The sequence below is a fragment of the Pinus tabuliformis genome, chromosome 3_2 (assembly GCF_031772625.1).
Source record: "Pinus tabuliformis cultivar Carrire ecotype Pingquan chromosome 3_2, CPIR1, whole genome shotgun sequence".
NCBI classification, from domain to species: domain Eukaryota; kingdom Viridiplantae; phylum Streptophyta; class Pinopsida; order Pinales; family Pinaceae; genus Pinus; species Pinus tabuliformis.
The window spans coordinates 268,988,293-269,006,996 of NC_142302.1; the positions used below are offsets into that span (position 1 = coordinate 268,988,293).

General features: G+C 38.3%; 1 protein-coding gene across 4 annotated transcripts in view; it reads left to right on the forward strand.

Moving 5' to 3' along the window:
* The window catches only part of MLH1 (MUTL-homolog 1), a 503,175-nt gene that overhangs the window by 119,620 nt on the left and 364,851 nt on the right, over positions 1–18,704 (forward strand). For all 4 annotated transcript variants that reach the window (XM_089416226.1, XM_089416223.1, XM_089416225.1 and 1 more), the window contains exons 8-9: positions 389–455; positions 1,007–1,142. In XM_089416226.1, the coding sequence (XP_089272352.1) occupies positions 389–455; positions 1,007–1,142 (203 nt within the window). The remainder of the gene's footprint in view (positions 1–388; positions 456–1,006; positions 1,143–18,704) is intronic.

Here is an 18,704-nt window from a genome sequence, read left to right on the forward strand (position 1 = left end):
CCTTCAAAGTAAGGGAGCGATGGCAGAATTTTCATCCCATTTATGATGTAAACATTTCATTTTATTTTAGTAAGCATCCAGTTGTAAAGAAGACCAATTGCATTTAGTGCATGCTATATAAAGCCCCATAAATGAGTTCTAACATGTTTTGAAGACAACACATAATATAGGAATGGAATTTAAAACAAGTTTAAAGTTGTTAAATCTCCAAAAGATCAAATTGACACATGCTTTGTTTTATCTTTTGATAATCTGTTGACTAACTGTTGACAGCTTTCCTGTCCATGCTTAGTTGTTATATTGAAATATTTTTAAAAGCACTAAATCATGGTTCAGTGTTGAAGGTAACTTCTTTTTGCTGAATTTTCTTTTGTTTTTTTGGTGGTAGAAAACCCTGCCTGGTGCGTCTCAGGTGATCAATTCAGAAGAGGAAGAAAGTCCCTCCCAAAAGCTGGGTAGGAAATTTTTTGGTTACCCTAGCTTTGATTATGTCATGTCATTACTTGATTTGCTGTTTACTTGGTTTTATTCTTTTGCTATATTATATTCATATTGAGAAGGATTTGACTGAAACATTAACCTTAATCTTCCTGTTTGACGTTATCTTATTTTTAGATTTTAGTTCACCAAAATTCTATCTGACAACGTATCTGCTTTTTGTTTTTTCTTGTTTAATCTTGTAAGTCTGTTGGTAAAGGGAGCATTGTAAGCATCTTCGGAGGGTGCTAATAGTTTTTAGAGGGAATGCCATCAAGAGTTCTGGCAATGGTGGCTTCCTATGATCTGTATCGTTTTATTTGTCTCTACAGAGAGGATGTTGTGAATAATGCATTGTGGATGTTGTGTTCTCATATATGCTTTTCTGAATTGTTATATGTAAACGTGTTGAGAGTATTGCATTGTGGATGTTGTGTTCATCTATGCTTTTCTGAATTGTTATATGTAAACGTGTTGAGTTTGAGTATGATGTTGTTGTGCTGCATTTTCTCCATACTCGACTGTACAGGAACAAAATCCCAAAAAGTTCCAGTCCATAAGATGGTACGCACTGATTCTTCAAATCCAGCAGGAAGGATTCATGCATTCCTGCAAAAGAAGCCTGTTGGAGGTCAAGAAAGTCAAGGTGACCTGGCTGTTATGAGGTAGTGACTTCTTGTAATTTAATTTGGATGTGCTTTGTGCTGTACTCTAGTTGGGCTTCAGATTCTTTCTTTGAGAGCTGACATGAACTTTCGTTTACTTGTAACATTTTATGCCATGTCAAAAAAAGTGGAAAATTGAGCCATGCAAATTTATCGCCTTTAGTAAAACATAACATGTGTTTCATTGGTCAAATATTCTCCTCATCCCATTGTGGGGGTTTCTTGTTATTTAAAATGCAAAGATTGGATCACTTTTTTCTTCTTTTAATTGTATATTAAGAGGTTCATTTATTCTGAAGCTGGAGAGTAACTTATCTTATAAGATGAATTTGTATTGTAAGATTTCTGGGTTGGTGTGGAGTCTTGATGACCTTGCCTGATCTTATGTACCTGTAGACAAACGAGCATTTTTAGAGGAGAAATATGTTTGAAAGTCTGTTTTATTTTGATTACTATTTTTTCGGTAAGCAAAAAGGGAAACTATGTCTCAGTCTCTATGCACAAGCATACATAGCAGTCAGCATGAATTTGGTAATCCTTTGATCTAGTTCTTGGATCCATGTAACAAATAGAAAGCTCAGGGAAAAACCACTAAGACTGCCATACACCAAAATAACCTGGATCAACAGAAGCTCTCCCAGAGTCCGTCTTACTGTTAAAATGTAAGTCTGTATTACTAACTGTTGCAGGGGCTCAAAGACTTACCCCCTAATCAACAAGACTTCTATAAAGCCTATAAATTTGCCTATCCTCACACCATTTATAAACACTATGAGTGTATTTGCTAATAAAATTGTTTCTCTGTAATTTGGGATTCCTACTGTTATACTGCACCTTGACCACAACCTAGAATATACAGATATAAGAGCAGATTGCTGTATGGGATTTGATATACCGTGCCTTCGTTTTGATCCATGGCCTTCATTTTTCTAAAAATAACCTTTTCCTTTTGCTTTACTCGTCTTTGCTCCTTGCATGTCTGAAGTCACTGTATTCATCTCTGAATTGCAGTCTCTCCCATAACATTGGATCTCTGAATCTGCTTCTTATTCTGGGTTGGCGTAATATGCTTACCTTTCTGGCTTTCATTTGAACAGATAAGAAAGTTAACTCATGCTTTGACTCTCAAGATGGGTTTTGTATCCAGATGAACTTGCCCAGTTTCAAGTCAAACATCCCAGTTGTTGATTGCTGAATCTCATGAATCCTGAGTGGATTGACTGGTTGTGTGACTCCTACACTCTGCTAACGTACTCAATCCTGCCATGCTCAGGTCATGGTCCTGACTTTGATACTTCAGGAGTATCATCTTTTGCAGAGGTTGCCTCTTTGGATGAGTTGCAAAGTCGGCACAAATGAGATAATCTCCCCTTGATGTAGTGTAGTCTTGTTGGTGTTTGTAGCTCGGGCAGGTACTTTTGCACAAGCCTAAGTGTTTAGGGATGCAGAAGTCACCTAATAGACCCTTAACCTTAGCAATTACTTTAAGTATTAAAGAAATCCATTTTTATAAGATAAAGTGAGTTAATATAATGAAATGCAAAGGTTATTTCCTATGTTGCCAGGAAACGTGGGTGCGGGGACGGGGACGGGGACGGCGGCATTTTTGGAAACAGGGTGCGTGGGTTCGTCGGGTAATATAATAATATTAAATTTTAATAATTATATTTTATAAATTATAAATTTATAATTAATAATATATATGAAATTTGAATTTGTATATTTTTTCAACTTTAAACAAGAAAACTTTAATGATAATCATTTAAACATGCACATCATTGAACATTCAACATTGACATTGAAATTTCAAAATTTATCACCAAAAAACTGTTCTTTTGAATCTTTTCCGTGTAACCATGACACTGTGACAGTTATGTGAGAGAGCTCAAGGCTACTACTAAAACTGAAAATTCAAAATACATACTAGGATAAATGCTAGACTCAGCTATTTTGGTGAAACTTGGGACAGATTTTGTCACACATAGGCTTTAAAATAACTATGCAGCTTAGGTTCATTTTCAAGGATGCCTATCAATGAATCAGGCTGTGTCGTACAGACCCTTCCTCCTACACAGCCAAGGAGTGTTAGCATTTCTGCCTCCTGCTCTAATTTCAAGACAACTTCTCTCCTTATTGAAATTGCTCATTCTGGCTGGAGCTTGAGCTTGTAACTTTGCTTTGAATGTTTAGTCTCTCCCATATAAAAACACAATTTTTTCATAGGAGATTCTTCTCAACCTGATAGTGGTCTAGAATTTTCTTGATGTCTAATCATCCACCTGCCCCATGCATGGTGTGCTCTGTGGTAAAGCAATCCCAAAAATAGTGGCAACCTTACCCTTCCACAAAACACGCTTATCAGTCTTTGTTTCCGAATAAAATGCACAACAACCATCTGATGGCTTGAGGGATAGTTTGTCTTTGAGTGCGAAACTCTGCCTGAATATTATTATCTAAACATAAAACATCTTCGCAGTTTTTAGAGATTACTTGGTGTACAAGTCTGTAGAGACCATATATGATTTAGGCATATTTTCCTAGTTTTAATCTTAACATGATGTTATCAGAATGCTGTGAGAAATTGGTAGATTTTGATACTTAATTTAGCCATTGTCCAAAATAGCCCTTCGCCATTTAACAGCATCAGTTGATTACAGCTTATCGCTGGTCTCAATCCTACTTTCTATTTGACCGAAAATGTCTGAACCTGTATGTGTGCATTTACAGTTTATAATTTGATGGTTATTTGGCTCGGGAATGAATGTTTCATTCCAAATTGATTTACAAGAATTCTTAAAAAACAAGACTTTTAAAAAACTTAAAAAATCGGGTGCGGGTACCCGTGCAACACAGGTTTTGATGGTAAGGACCGTGGAAGCATGTTTCATTCCAAATTGATTTACAAGAATTGATTTAGGGTTTTTAAGGTTTTGTTGCAAGTTTTACCTTTGTTATAAGTTATTTTTTAAATTTCAATAAAAAAAATTATTTGAAAATTAAATTTTTAATATAGTTTTTTTTATGAAGAACCCAAAGAACCCGAAGAACCCAAAGAACCCAACCCGAAGAACCCGAAGAACCCAAGAACCCAAGCATCCGAAGAATCCAAGAACCCAAGAACCCGTTAAAGGAAAATAACCCAATTTTTTTTTTTTGAAGAACCCGGTTCTTCTGGGTTCGTCTGGGAAGAACCCGTACCCGAATCTAGTACCTGGGTGCGGGAACCCGGGACGGGTTCGAGAACCCCACCCCTGGGTGCGAGTACCCGTGCAACACAGGTTATTTCCATTAGTGAATTAAATGAATCTCAATTGTTGATCTCAAGTGATGTTGAGATCTAATCTTAACCATCAATCAGTTTGAAGATTAGGGTTGTGGATTTAATAAATGACTCAAAAGTATAAAAAGAAGGCTAGGGCAAGGGAGAAAACTCACAAGAGATCTTTAAACACAAGACGCTGTGAGAGTGAGATTTAAGTTATTGGGTGAAGAAGGACTTCCATTCAAGTGTGCAGGGTTCGAGGAAGGTGCAAGGGGCAGCAAGGGAGATCCAGATATGTCAAGCAAGATCGAAGAATAGATCTGCATAAGGGTTTGATCAGCTGGATGAGTTCCAGATTTATTGTTGTTTTGTATTTCCCTAAGTGGGCCATTATCCTAGGAAGGGAGCCCTTGTAATTTTTGAATTTAATGAATGAAAGATTGACTTGAAGGGCAAAAAATCTTTTTGTGCAGCTATGTGATTAGTGTATGATTTTGCTTCCAATGTTATATTCATTTTTATGTGTTAAAATCTCAGCCATATTTTTTATTAAGTAGATCTGCATCTACTAGGAAGTAATTAATAATTAATCAGGTTACTGGGGATAGAATTCAACATGTTATTAGAGCATTGCCTTTGACAAACCGATGTTATGAATATAATTCATAACAAGTGAGATAAATAAAATAAATGTAAATGTTAAATAATCAAATATTGATTAGGTTAAATAGTCATTAAGTTAAGTGGAAAGGCATGTCTAAAAGACATGCCGAGTCACGAAAGGACACCTTCTTAAGTATATATATGCGGGTCCTCATTGTAACAATCATCACTTGTACAATTTTATATATATTAATAAATTATTATTTTAAATACCTCGTGTATTTTTACTTTAAAATCTACAAGCTATCGGTTTTTATGCTTCAGTGGTATCGGAGCCATGGCACACAATATAATCATGCGGGTCTTTGAACAGTGTTCGCTGCACAATGTGCCATTACATTCATGTCTTGATTGTGTTGAGCAATTTAATAAAATTCAAGAAGTATTTCAGCGATTAGAAAAATCATGTGCAAAAGTTAAAGCATGTCAAAAGGAAATCGATAGTAAGGAAAATGATAACGACAGTGAAGAAATGAAAGAAGATGAAGGAATAGATGATTATAATGTTCAATATTATGATGAAGGCATATCAAGGCCATCAAGTGCTCCGTTGATACCTGCAGAACCAAGGCCTGTTGTTCCTGTTGTATCCTTTCAAACTGTTCCATTGTTGTCACGGTCTGTCAGTGCATCGGGAAGACTAGGAGTTGGAGATTCTATGGCTTCAAATAACATGTTGTTGTCTCAAAGTTCACAAGTACCTCCATCATACAAAATGGCTGCTATTGGAAAAAATAAGAGTATTTACGCTGGGCATGTTCCTCTTTCAATCTCGAGTGCTAACACTCTAGTAGTGGCAAGTCCCTCTCAAGGTTCCACTGCTTCACATTCTAGTGGTTTTATGTAGAACTCTCTTCCATCTTCTGTGTTACCTCCATGTACAATTCCAGGTTCTCCTCAATCAAGTCATAGGATGGACATTCATAATGAATATTCCTCAAGACGGACAAGTTGTGATGCCTCGCCGCCTTCATCTAGGGCTATTAGATCATATATTCGCACATCACAATTATCTTGCTTGATTGGACCTGAAAAAGAGCAGCGTATTTTTGGTGCTGCTAATCAGAGTGAGCGTCCTGTGGGCTTCACTTTTGGCTCAGTAACTCCTGAGATTCTAAATCGGGAAAGATCTCATGGGCACACACTAGATGTTGAAGATTCCAATTCTCGTGTACAAGAATTTTTTTTCAAAGTGGACCAGCTTGATCATCAACCAAGTTTACTGGATCAGCATATACATCAACAACCACAGAGAGGGAAGAATCTGAAAGCTTTCCAAGTTCATTCTGAGCTTGATGGTCATGATATTAGAGTCCAGCAAGCCACAATGAATGATCTTGGTATGCAGGGGCCCCCGATCATGTCAGAAGAATTTCCTCATCTCGACATCATCAATGACTTGCTTGATGACAAACATTATCGAAGCAAAACCCTTAGTGCAATGTTGCAGCATCTAGGTGGGCAACATTTAAATCAACGCATTCCTTTTCCTGGGCTTGAAAGGAGAAATTCAGGTCATTTGCTTCCAGAAGTAAATCTCGTCAAAGGAGATAGGGTTGAGATATCCAGATTGCATGAAGGTGGTTTGGATAGAATTCAATCTTCAAGAGAGAAGCAGGCTGCTATTTTCTTCAATAAAATGCAGGAGTACAAGGTTAAGCAGAATGAGGAGGCTCAAAAGATTGCTGTTCAATGGCTTTGCGAGTGAGTGTTTGCAAGTTATGCAGAGAATTTAGTGAAACATTTGGCAAATACGTATTATCCAGATGAAGAGATCTGTAATACACTTGTAAAAGGGTGGTGCGTTGTGGAGAAACTGAATGAAGCTAAGAGAATGGTGAATGAGATGTCAGTTGGACAAATTGCCATGGGAGTGATGGCTTACAATGCCTTGACTAATTAAATTTGCAAGTTGTGCAAAGACGACCTGTTTCGGCTCTTTTCTGAAGCCAATAAGATACTCGTTGAAATGGAGGCAGCAGGCTTGCCTCATAACGAATCGACCCTTAATACTCGTGGTTGTTCTGGACGAGTTGTTAACCAAGATGTGCGTGGAGTTGCAGGAGATCGACATTCAGAATAGGCGGAAACACGATGCTGCCGTCGAATAACGCCAATTTTTTTCAACGCATCAAAGCATCGTTGACCATCTTGCCGTCGTCTCGTCTTGTGCTTTGCTGGTCATCCTTTCTCTGTTAGAGCCACCATTCAACACGTTGTCGGTACATCTATTCCCACAACCGAGGACTTCATTACGGTTGAGCAGCATTACCCCTGACCTGAACAAGTCCTGCTGCCATTCATTCCGCCACCACACCATAGCCACTCTCCACGCCCCCCACATCTATTTCGTTGACCCTCGATAATCCGTTACCCCTGACCTGAACACGTCCCGCTGCCATTCATCCCGCCACCACACCATAGCCACTCTCCACGACCTTGACATCTATTTCGTTGACCCTCGATAATCCGTTACCCTTGACCTGAACACGTCCTGCTGCCATTCATCCCACCACCACACCGTAGCCACTCTTCATGGCCCCGACATCCATTCCATTGACCCTCGATAATCCTTTTCCATTTAATGGCTAGACCCCTGAAACCCTTGCCGGTTGAATAACTCATCCGCTTTTGAATCTCCATGTTTTTATAAAGTTGATATATAATTATTTACACATATATAAATTAGTTAGTTAATTAAGTAATTAAAAAAAAACCATATATATTGTTAAAAAAATTAGAGTTATTTAAAAAAATTTTATTAAAAAATAAAATAAAAAATTATTAAAAAAAATATAATATAAAAAATACTATTATTTAAGAAAAAACATTATTATAAATGAAAAAAACAACATTATTATAAAAAAAAATGAAAAAAACAACATTATTAAAAACAAATTATATTAAAAGAAAAAAATAAAAAAAATCCTAGGGAATATTATTATATTACTATGAGCTACATGACGAAACAATGACCAAATTGTATACATCGAGACGACATACATAAAGTGAAGAAAATCGACAGCATTAAAGCTTTGAGGACACAGCTTTCGAAGGGAAGGGCTATGTTATGAATATAATTCATAACAAGTGAGATAAATAAAATAAATGTAAATGTTAAATAATCAAATATTGATTAGGTTAAATAGTCATTAAGTTAAGTGAAAAGGCATGTCTAAAAGACATGCCCGGTCATGAAAAGGACACCTGCTTAAGTATATATATGCAGGTCTTGATTGTAACAATCATCACTTGTACAATTTTATATATATTAATAAATTATTATTTTAAATACCTCGTGTATTTTTACTTTAAAATCTACAAGCTATCGATTTTTATGCTTCAACCGATCTCTGAAGAATTGTACATAGGAGTCAGAATTGACAAAGGTAGAATACAAGTGCTAAATCTACGACAAGGGATTTGTATGGCCGTACGCATTGTGAGGTCGAGTGACAAAGAGTAAAATTTTTGTACAGGTATTGTGCTATATTTCATACAGCGGTAGAGGTAAAGTTAGCAGCAAAAGGCCGAGGAGTGTTGTTATGAATATAATTTATATAAACATAATATAAATATGTATAAATAATTAATTAACTAGTAATTAGCTAATGAAGAGGCATGTCTCTAAGGGCATGGCCATTCATGAAAGGGTACTTGCCTAGGTATAAATACAGGATTCTCAGCTGTAATCAAATCATGATCTCGTATCTCTTTTGTATTCAAACATTTATATATTTATTTATTATCCTATGATGGATACTTCTATATTTTAGATATTCCAAATCTCTCCATTGCGTATACAAACTTTGTTCGTAACATTGGTATTCGAGCATTCCTCTGGGTATATGAACTTTGTTCGTTACATTGGTATTAGAGCATTCCTCTGAGTATACAAACTTTGTTCGTTACATTGGTATTAGAGCATGAACGAACTTTGTTCATTATATTGGTATTAGAGCATTCCTTTGAGTATACGAACTTTGTTCGTAACATTGGTATCAGATTTTGAACGAACTTTGTATTCAAATATTGTTATATAATATATTATCTATCCCGTGATGGACATTCTTATATACCAGATATTTTGAGTATTTCGATGTGTATACAAACTTTGTCGTTACATTGGTTTCAAAGCATTCCTCTTAGTATACAAACTTTGCTCATTACAAGTGTAGAAGCTGAAACAAAGTTAAAGAAAAACATATATAAAAGAAAAGAAAAACTTGCTGCGCGAGTGGACAAGCGACAGATAGATGTCGACAATGGTGAATAGGATAGATAGGTTGTTAGAGAACAATTGCGTGGGGACCAAAAGATATCCAACAATACACTATTGATGTAACCCGCCGTTGTAGAGTTTGGTTATTGATAGAATCATAAAGTACCATCCTAAGGGACAACTGTTGGGTTGTCAGATGCAGAGTTACGGTTGTGTAAGTGAAAGGAGCCATCAATGTAAAAGGGTTAGCTGCAAAGAGGAGATGCTATGTTGGGAATTGTAGCTCGGTCTGTCTAGACATTTGCCACTAGAGCTGCTGATATGGCAAAACGGAGAGCTGAAATAAAAAAGGTGGTGGCATATGCATCGATCATAGCTAGCAACATCTGTAGGGTGCCACAATAGTCACTGGCAAGGGTCACATGACGTAGGACATGTAGGGTATCCATAGTAGCCATACGAGGTTAGGAAGGGCACATAGTAGCCATATGGGGTTAGGAAGGGTACACATAGTAGCATGGGCTATACGGGGTTAGGAAGTGCTGTAGCAAGGACATGCAACCAAGTGAGTTGTACATCAGATCACAAGAATGTGTTACGAAGGACAGTGCCAACTTGTAGGTTTAATGATTGGTAGAGGTCACTCTTTAGAGGGAGAGAGGGAGACTTTTCCAGTCATGGATATGGTAGTGGATTTTTTTGGGTGTTTCGAAGGACCAACATCCATGTAGAGATCTTAAAAGATCTATGAATCAATATTTATTTCTTGTGGGTGCTAAAAGGACATAGCATAAGACGAAATGATCAGATTTAGAAATGGTAGAAGCTAGTTTCAGATTTGAAGACTGATTGGATGGAGCATCCAACTTTATGCCTTGGAAGGGAAGGGTGATCTTGATGTTGAAGGAACACGATCTTCAAGAGTTTGCAAAAAAGGTTGTTCTTAAACGACGTATCCAATAAATAATGTGGCTCATATGAAGAAGAACATCAAATTCCAGAAGATTATAATGGATGCCATGATGGACCATTTGTTCCCACACTTGGCAAAAAAGAAGTTACGTAGGGAGATATTCAAGGGTCTAGTGGACCCGTTCCAGTGTGACAAGATGAATAGGAAGATGATCTTAGGAACAAGCTCAGATCCATCTGGATGTCAAGGTTTGATAACATTACTAGTTACTTCATGAGGATCACGCAGACACATGATTGACTTGCAACCATTGGGTAGAAAGTGGAGGACGCAGAGCTCATAAATGCGACATTGAGTAGTTTCCCAACTCATGGGAATTATTTGTCAAGGGGATCAACGCCTAGGAGCACCTTTCCAATTGGCAAAGGATTTGGGATGATTGAATCTAGGAAGAGGCTCTGGAGGAGTTTAAACTCAACAAGTAGGGAGATGGAGAAGAGAACCCTGCCTTGGTCAGTATGGCCAAGAAGGGCAAAGGGAAGGGTTCCAAGGGTAACAATGAAGGACTTGAGTAAGCTCAAGTGCTTCATTTTCACAAGAACGGGCAACATGCATCAAAATGTCCGAAGAAGAAGGGTGAAGGGAAGTCATAGCGAGCAATAGCATCGATAAAGGTTCAACCTTATGAGTTTGTAGTGAAATTAGAGAAAGACTCCTTATTTGTCTCTTGTCTATCTACCAACACATTCATAGGGAGTCCTTGGTACCTGGATAGTGGTGCTTCACATCATACCATAGAGGCATTAGAGCTATTTAGTATTTTGACAAAGAGTGACTCAGATTTGTCTATGGAGCTTGGTAATGATGCGGGGTATGCAGCGAAGGAACCATTAATTTCCAGTGACAGTCAGGAGGGACATTGGATCCGGAAGATATAACCACACATAATGCAAATCACACAGTTCTCCATCCATAAAATCTTGTGCCCTAAGTGTGCTCCAGAAGTGATAAATCACTAGAAGTTACTAATTATAGAGAAATCACCTAACTATTGATGCCCTAGATTTCTCAACACTAGATAGGTAAGAGGATCAAGGTCTTGAGATCAGACAATGGGGGAGAGCACATCTCCAACAACTTCAAGGATTTCTGCAAGGAGGCAGGGATTAAAAGGTAGATGTCAGTTTCACACAACCATCAACAAAACGGGTTTACAGAGAGAGAATCGGTCCATCTCATTTGCCAAGGCAATGATATATGACGGGTAGCTGCATATGTTTCTTTGGGCGAAGTTGTGGAACATTGCAGTATATGTGTAGAACAGGAGTCCTCACTGGATATTGGGGGACAAGACTCCTTAGGATGCATTCACACGGTTGAAGCCAGAGATATGGCACTTGCACATCTTTGGTTGTCTAGTTTACATCCATGTTCCCACGAGGAAGAGTACGAAGTTGAAGCCTTCAGGATAGAAGGATATATTTGTTGGGTATAACGAGACGTCAAAGCATTATAAGATCTTTATACCAACACAAAGGAAGATAGTTTGTGAGCAGAGATGTTAAGTTTGAGGAGAACTTGGCATCCAAAAAGTCTCATGAGTTGCCACCAACAATGACAGAGGACAAGGAGTAGGATGCTCTGAAGGTAGAGGAACATGTAGGGACCTCCAATTTGGGGAGTCAACGTTCAGGTGGGGAGGAGTTAGTAGCTCCTTCCAGTTCTATCAAGAGATCCAGGGGGTTTGAGTAGACAATGAGGGATGCTTAGGAGCATGTGGATGCTAGTAGGAGCACATTCACAGAGTTCAGGCCTTCAAAGAAGTTTTTGAATTTCATGACACAAATGAGTACTGTCGTTGAGGAGGTAGCAAATCAGGAGGTTTGGAAGAAAGCCGTGGTAAAGGATGACGTATGGGACGTTATGTCCGGACTGAAGGGACAACCAATTCCAGGTGGCTCTTCAGGAAGTACCTTCATTGCTAAAAGGGAGTGGTGTTGTGTATAACTCGCGTAGGTACTTCTGCACAGACCCAAGTGTCTAGTTGTGCAAAAGTCATCTAATAAACCCTTAACCTTAGCAATTAATTTTAAGTATTAATTAATTCCTTTTTATAAGATAAGGTGAGCTAATCTAATGAAATGAAAAAGTATTAATTAATTCCTTTTTATAAGATAAGGTGAGCTAATCTAATGAAATGAAAAGTTTATTCGCCCTAGTTAATTAGTTAAAACTCAACAATTGATCTCAAGTAATGTTGAGATTTAATATCAATTGTCAATCACTTTGGAGATTAGGGTTGTGGATGCAGTCAATGGCTCGAACTTATAAAAGGAAGGCTAGGCCAAGGGAGAAGACACATACGACATCTTTAAGCACGAGACATAGTGAGAGTGAGATATCACTGATTAGGTGGAGAAGGACTTCCATTCAAGTGTGCAGGGGTTCGAGGAAGGTGCAAGGGGCAACAAGAGAGATCCAAATCAGCCAAGAAAGATCGAAGCACAAATCTGCAGAGGGGTTTGATCAACTAGATCAATGGCAGGTTTATTTTTGTTTTGTATTTTCCTTAGTGGGCCATGTTACCACAAAATCTAGTAGGGCCCTAAGGAGGAAAACTTATGGGGCAACTAATAAGTTAAGCGACAACAATGGGACAATGGCCCACCATCGCCAAAACCATTGTCCCCTACTTTATACGGACTTTCACCGATGGGAGGAGTCTCGATAGGAAGGAAATCACTTGGAATAAATAAATTAATGTTTGGATACGACACAATTCCATAAAGCTCCATTTGAGAAGAGACACAACAATGGCTCAATGCTTCAAAGAAGCTAAAATGCTCTCCAAGAAAAGCCTTAGGATGAGGAGATCAATACTTAGGGTTTGAGATATGTGATGGTAATTGGTATTCCTAGGATCAAAATTCTAGGTGATGGGGTAGGACCTGTCAAGGGAGCTTTATGTGATGCTTTGACACTTGTAAGATGCTCTTCGATCCCTTTAAGAGACCTAAAAAAGACATGCACGAGACCTAGGGTTTTGTGAATTATTGTGGACAAAGGCACTCTCAAGGTTAAGGCAAGGAGGAGAAAGGGCTTCTTATGATTTATTCCAATGAATACTATGCTCATACAACCCTCAAATAGGGCCCTAAATCATGGAGATACAAGATAGATTTTTCACTTCTGGAGCACACTTAGGGCACAAGATTTTATGGATGGAGAACTGTGAGAAACCTATCAAACTTGGAGGTCCTCTAGACAAGACCTTAAGGGATAGTCTTTTGCTCATGAAATGCACCAGTTCACTCACTAGAGGATTTCGCTTGATGACCTAGTCTAGCCATCCAAGAGGAAGGGTACAAAATTTTTAAGGAGAAGAATTATGGAGAAAAGGAAGATTGATCACCAAATTCCTTGGACTAGTGCCTAGTCCTTTGGGCAATGGGGTCTTAAGATGCTTAAGGTGAGATATAACGTTTTCCATGGAGGCTTGAAATTGATGCCTTGTGCATCAACTTCAAACATTTACCCTCTTCAAGATATGATGGAGTTTCATGAAGAATTCAAAGATTTCATTCACTAGGTGATGGAAATTGTAACTAGGTTCGGTCTTCATAATGACCTATTGTAAACATGACATTTTATATTTTGTATAAATAAAGAAAAAGAAAGAAAAAAATATTTTATTTAAAGCATGGGGTTCATGCTCAAGATTAGGTCAAAAGCATGTTCTTCGTGCTTATAGGTCTTTGAAGGACAAAGAAGAATTTGTCATGTATTATAGTCCTATTCAAACTCTTTGTTACAAAAGAAAATATTTGTTTTGAGTCAAGAAAAGCCATTTATTCCTCCAAGACCAAGTTAGCCCAGTCAAGATGAAGTCGGCCTAAAGGAGGGCTATTCGACCCCTCAAGAAGGCTATAAATAGAAGGAGCTCGACTCATTTGAAGCACTATCTCATCTCAAGTTCGATCTGCAATAGCGAAGAAGAAGAAAGAGCAAGGAGGATGGACAAAAGAAGAAGTCGAAGTCTCTTGAAGATGATCTTTTTCTGTCCACTTGGGTGAAGTTGCTAGGGTTTCTATGAAGCTGCGGAGTTGCAGTAGGCTGAAATTACAGGGTTGAAATTTTGAAGTGAAGTTGCAGGGCTGAAATTCTAGATGTGAAGCTATAGGGTCGAAGTTTTGAAGTTGCCTTGAAGAAGATCTTGTTGGTGGGTTGACTTGGTGCTTGGGAGGATTTTGGGCTTTGGTCTTTGGGTCTTGGAAGTCTCATTGTAAGAAGATTATATAAGAAGAGAAGCTTTCTTTCTGGGTTTTCCCCTTGGAGGGGTTTTTCCCTGGCTTGGAGCCTATATCTTGTGTACTTTGTCTTGTTGCGATCTTCAATATTTTGGTAATTGCTTGATGAACAAGTTAAAATAAATAATAAAAGACCAACAAATATCACAAGTAATTATCAAGTTAAGGAAAATCATCTATAATCTACAAGTCTCTTGATTTCCAACATGGTTTCAGAGCTAAGGTGCAAGAAGGAGATTGAAGATCACATCCTAGTTGGCATTATGGCAAGGGTTATGAAGAAGAGTTTCAAGTTTCTTGGGAATCTCACTATATCCATCAAGGGTTACATATTACAGATTTTATCTCCAAGCTAGCAGAAGAAGTGATGGATGGAAGTTTATTTTCCGCTTTGTCTAAGACATTCAAAGATGAGAATGTATGGGTTATTGATAGTGGTGCTTCCAGACATATGGCATGTGAGTGCAATGAAATCTAGACTTTGTCAAAAGGATCCTCCTCTCATTCGTTTGAACTTGGAGACAAGAAGAGCTATCCAGTGAAATGGATTGGATCTACTTCGTTGGAGCTCGAGTCTAGTGGAAGTATTCACCTCAACAATATTCTATATGTTCTAGGTTTGAAGAAAAACTTACTTTCTATTTCTTGTCTAGAGGATAAGGGTGATAGAATTGCTTTTGTTGATGGCAAGGTTTTGGTTTGGGGTAAGGACTCTAGTATTGATAATGCTAGGGTAATTGGGATTTGTGAGGGAACATTATATAGACTTTTTACACCTCTATCTCAAGCCCTAGTTCACTTAGATGTGAGCCCTTCTGAACTATGGCATAGAAGGTATGGACACCTTCATTACAAGATTTTTCCATCTCTAAATCAAATGGTCAATGGCATCCCCGAATTGAAGGAAGAACATGAAGGGACCTGTAAGGGTTGTGCTCTAGGCAAGAATGTGAAAAAGCCATTTGCAAAAAGTGATACCAGATCTAAGGAAGTTTTAGATCTCATACACTCGGATGTATGTGGTCCTATGGCAGTAAAATCTCTTGGTGGGAATCAATATTATGTGATCTTCATTGACGATTTCTAAAGGAAATCATGGTTATATTTCCTCAAGAACAAAGATGAGATATTCGAGAAATTTCAAGGATTCAAGAATGAAGTAGAGAATCTGATAGAAAGAAAGATCAAAACTTTGAGGTTCGACAATGGTGGAGAGTATACCTCCAAAGAACTTGTTAGCGCTTGAATTTGGCCTCAGGCTGAAAAAGACAAAATCCAAGGCAACATCAAACCACTTAGCCTCGTAGCTAGCCCTACGGGGACAGGAGAGGGCTCTCTCCGGGTCTATCTCGGCAAAAGGTCTTCAAAGGGCGGAGATGACCAATAAAGAACACTGATTTTAGGCTAGTAAACTGATAGGGAAAGTTTGATTTTAAATTTTTAGGGTTTTGTTGGAAAACTGAGCACGGCAATTTTGGGTGCAGGGATGAGACACAGTTTTTGCAGAGGTCTTTTTGGGGCAAGGTAGGAGATTGTCTTGATGCCTTTGAAATAAGTGAATGGATAGATATGACCGGTGAGGAGTCAAGGAGAGCAAGAAACCATCGAGAGTTCTCCTTAAACAGATGAAAACATTGATATTAAGCAAACTTAAAGGCAGAGCATAGAAACCATGAATTCTACCTTAACACTTCATTTACTTAATTTGCAGAAGAGAAGAGTAGGAAAATGATGCACATAACAAACTTACAAGTACATGAGAGAAACACACCATCAACACAAATAACCACAGGAATCCCAAATAGTGCTGCAAAACCCTGGTCTTTCCTTTGCCAAAATTGCAGATATACAAGGTATAAAACAGTCTAGGCTTATCCCTCAAGAGTCCAACCATGAAAATGACTAAGAAAGTACATAATATAGGCAAGCTAACACACTTCCTTGCCTCTAGGGGTCGAGCTCATCATCCTAGGAGCTGTTTCAACCAATTCTAAACTGAGCACTACAATCTAGGCAATCAAAACAACTTGCCTCTATAAGCTAGGAAACCAATTCATTCATTAATTTTTTGCTATTTTATGAATGAATCTTCTAGAATAGGTAAAAAGTGTCATGTCAATCATGAAATTACGTCAAATACATCAAGGAGGATGAAAAATCCAACCAAAAAGTCAAAACTAGTCACTGCTGCGTTTTCCTGTGCTGAAGATGCAAAACTGGCAAATTTTCCCAACGCGTAGCGCGCCATTTCCCAACGCGTAGCGCCCCTCTGACGCGTAGCGCACGTGCAAAATAACACTGAAAAAATCTCCCTGACGCGTAGCGCGCCCCTGACGCGTAGCGCGCCTCTCCTGACGCGTAGCGCGCCTCTGAAACTGCTCAACTTGCTCAAGAACTCCTAAAATCGACTTTGCAAGGATTCACTTAGCTTGTAAGAGGCAAATGAGTTGCAAATGAGGAGTGATGTGCTTTTATAGGTTTCCTTTTGATTTTTACTTGCCCAAAACCCACTTTGTAATGTTTTGAGTGTTGACACTTTTTGAATTAATTGGCTCTGACCTTTGATTTCTTTTCTTTGAAAAATTGGTTGAAATGATGATTTCTTCTGAAATTTTTTGCAGGGATAGCTTCTAGGATGCTTTGGCAAAGGAGACCAAGGCTGCACTTCGACATTTGAAGAATTTGAAATTTTGAGAATTTTTACAAAAATTAGATAATGACCTTTGTTTTCAAAAACAGAGTTTTTGAGAGCAAGGTGAAAATTTAGCTGTACAATGATGAGAATTTTTGAAATAATGTTTAATGAAGGACATCCCTCTGGCCTGCTGGTCCTTTATGACCTCTCAAGACAAAAATGGACTCAACCCTAGACCTAAGACCTTAAAACTTAAAGCAAGATGAATGACCCTTTGAGGATTTGATTTACTTGAACAAACCTGAACCAACAGTGCCAAACAAGAGGGGAATAACGACACAAACTCCCTCCACCAGGATTATGGCATGCCTAACGGAATGCAACATGATCACACTGATGTGACACCTAATCATGAAATGCAAAGAGCTTTGATCTCTGGTGGAGGGCTGCTAGACCGACTCTAACAGAACTTATAGCATTTTGCAAGGAAGTAGGGATTAAGGAGCTAATCGTTCCTTATAATCCCGAACAGAATGGTGTGGCTGAAAGGAAGAATAGAACAATTGAAGAATGTGTCAGAACCATGCTTCATGATCAAGATCTCCCTCAATTCGTATGGGGAGAAGCATGTGTAACAACTGTCTACCTGCAGAATCGAAGTCCTCATAAGATTGAAATAAGCCGAGTGTGGATCATCTTCGAATCTTTGGATGTCCTGTTTATATGCATATTGCAAAGGACAAAAGGAAGAACTTGGATCTTACTAGTGTGAAGGGCATCTTTGTTGGGTATAGTGCTTCGTCTAAAGCATACATAATCTACATTAAAGAGGATCGTCATCTTGAAGTAAGCATGGATGTCATCTTTGATGAAAATGTGGCTTACAAGAAATCAAAAGATGTTCTAGTTGATTTTGATGAAGAAGAGGTACTGATTTTTGAGGATATCTCTAGAGACAACAATGGTCACGATTCTGCATCAAATCAAGAAGATGTTGAAGGATCTAGTGAGCATGTTCAACAAGTTGTTGTTTATGAAATCCGTAAGAGACCTGCTTGGTTGAGGACAACTCTACAAGAAGCAGAAGGACATATGACGAAGCTCATTGAAGCTGAGCCTTCCTCCTATGAAGATGCAACTAAACATCAAGAGTGGAGGAATGCGATGCAGGAAGAATACCAGTCAATTATGAAGAATGATGTCTGGGAAATTGTTCCTAGACCAAGTGACAAATTGATAGTCACTTCAAAATGGATATATAAAATAAATCATGCTGTAGACGAGAGCATTGATGAATACAAGGCAAGGGTTGTGGCAAGGGGATTATCATAGAAAGAAGGTATTGATTATGAAGAAACTTTGCTCCTACAACTAGATATACAACAATCAGATCTCTTATCTCTTTGGCTGCTACAATGGGATGGAACATCCATCAAATGGATGTCAAGACAACTTTTCAGAATGGGTTTATTGGTGAAGAGGTTTACATTGAGCATCGTCAGGGATTTGAAAGAAATCAGAGGTAGACTCATGTCTACAGACTGAAGAAAGCTCAATATG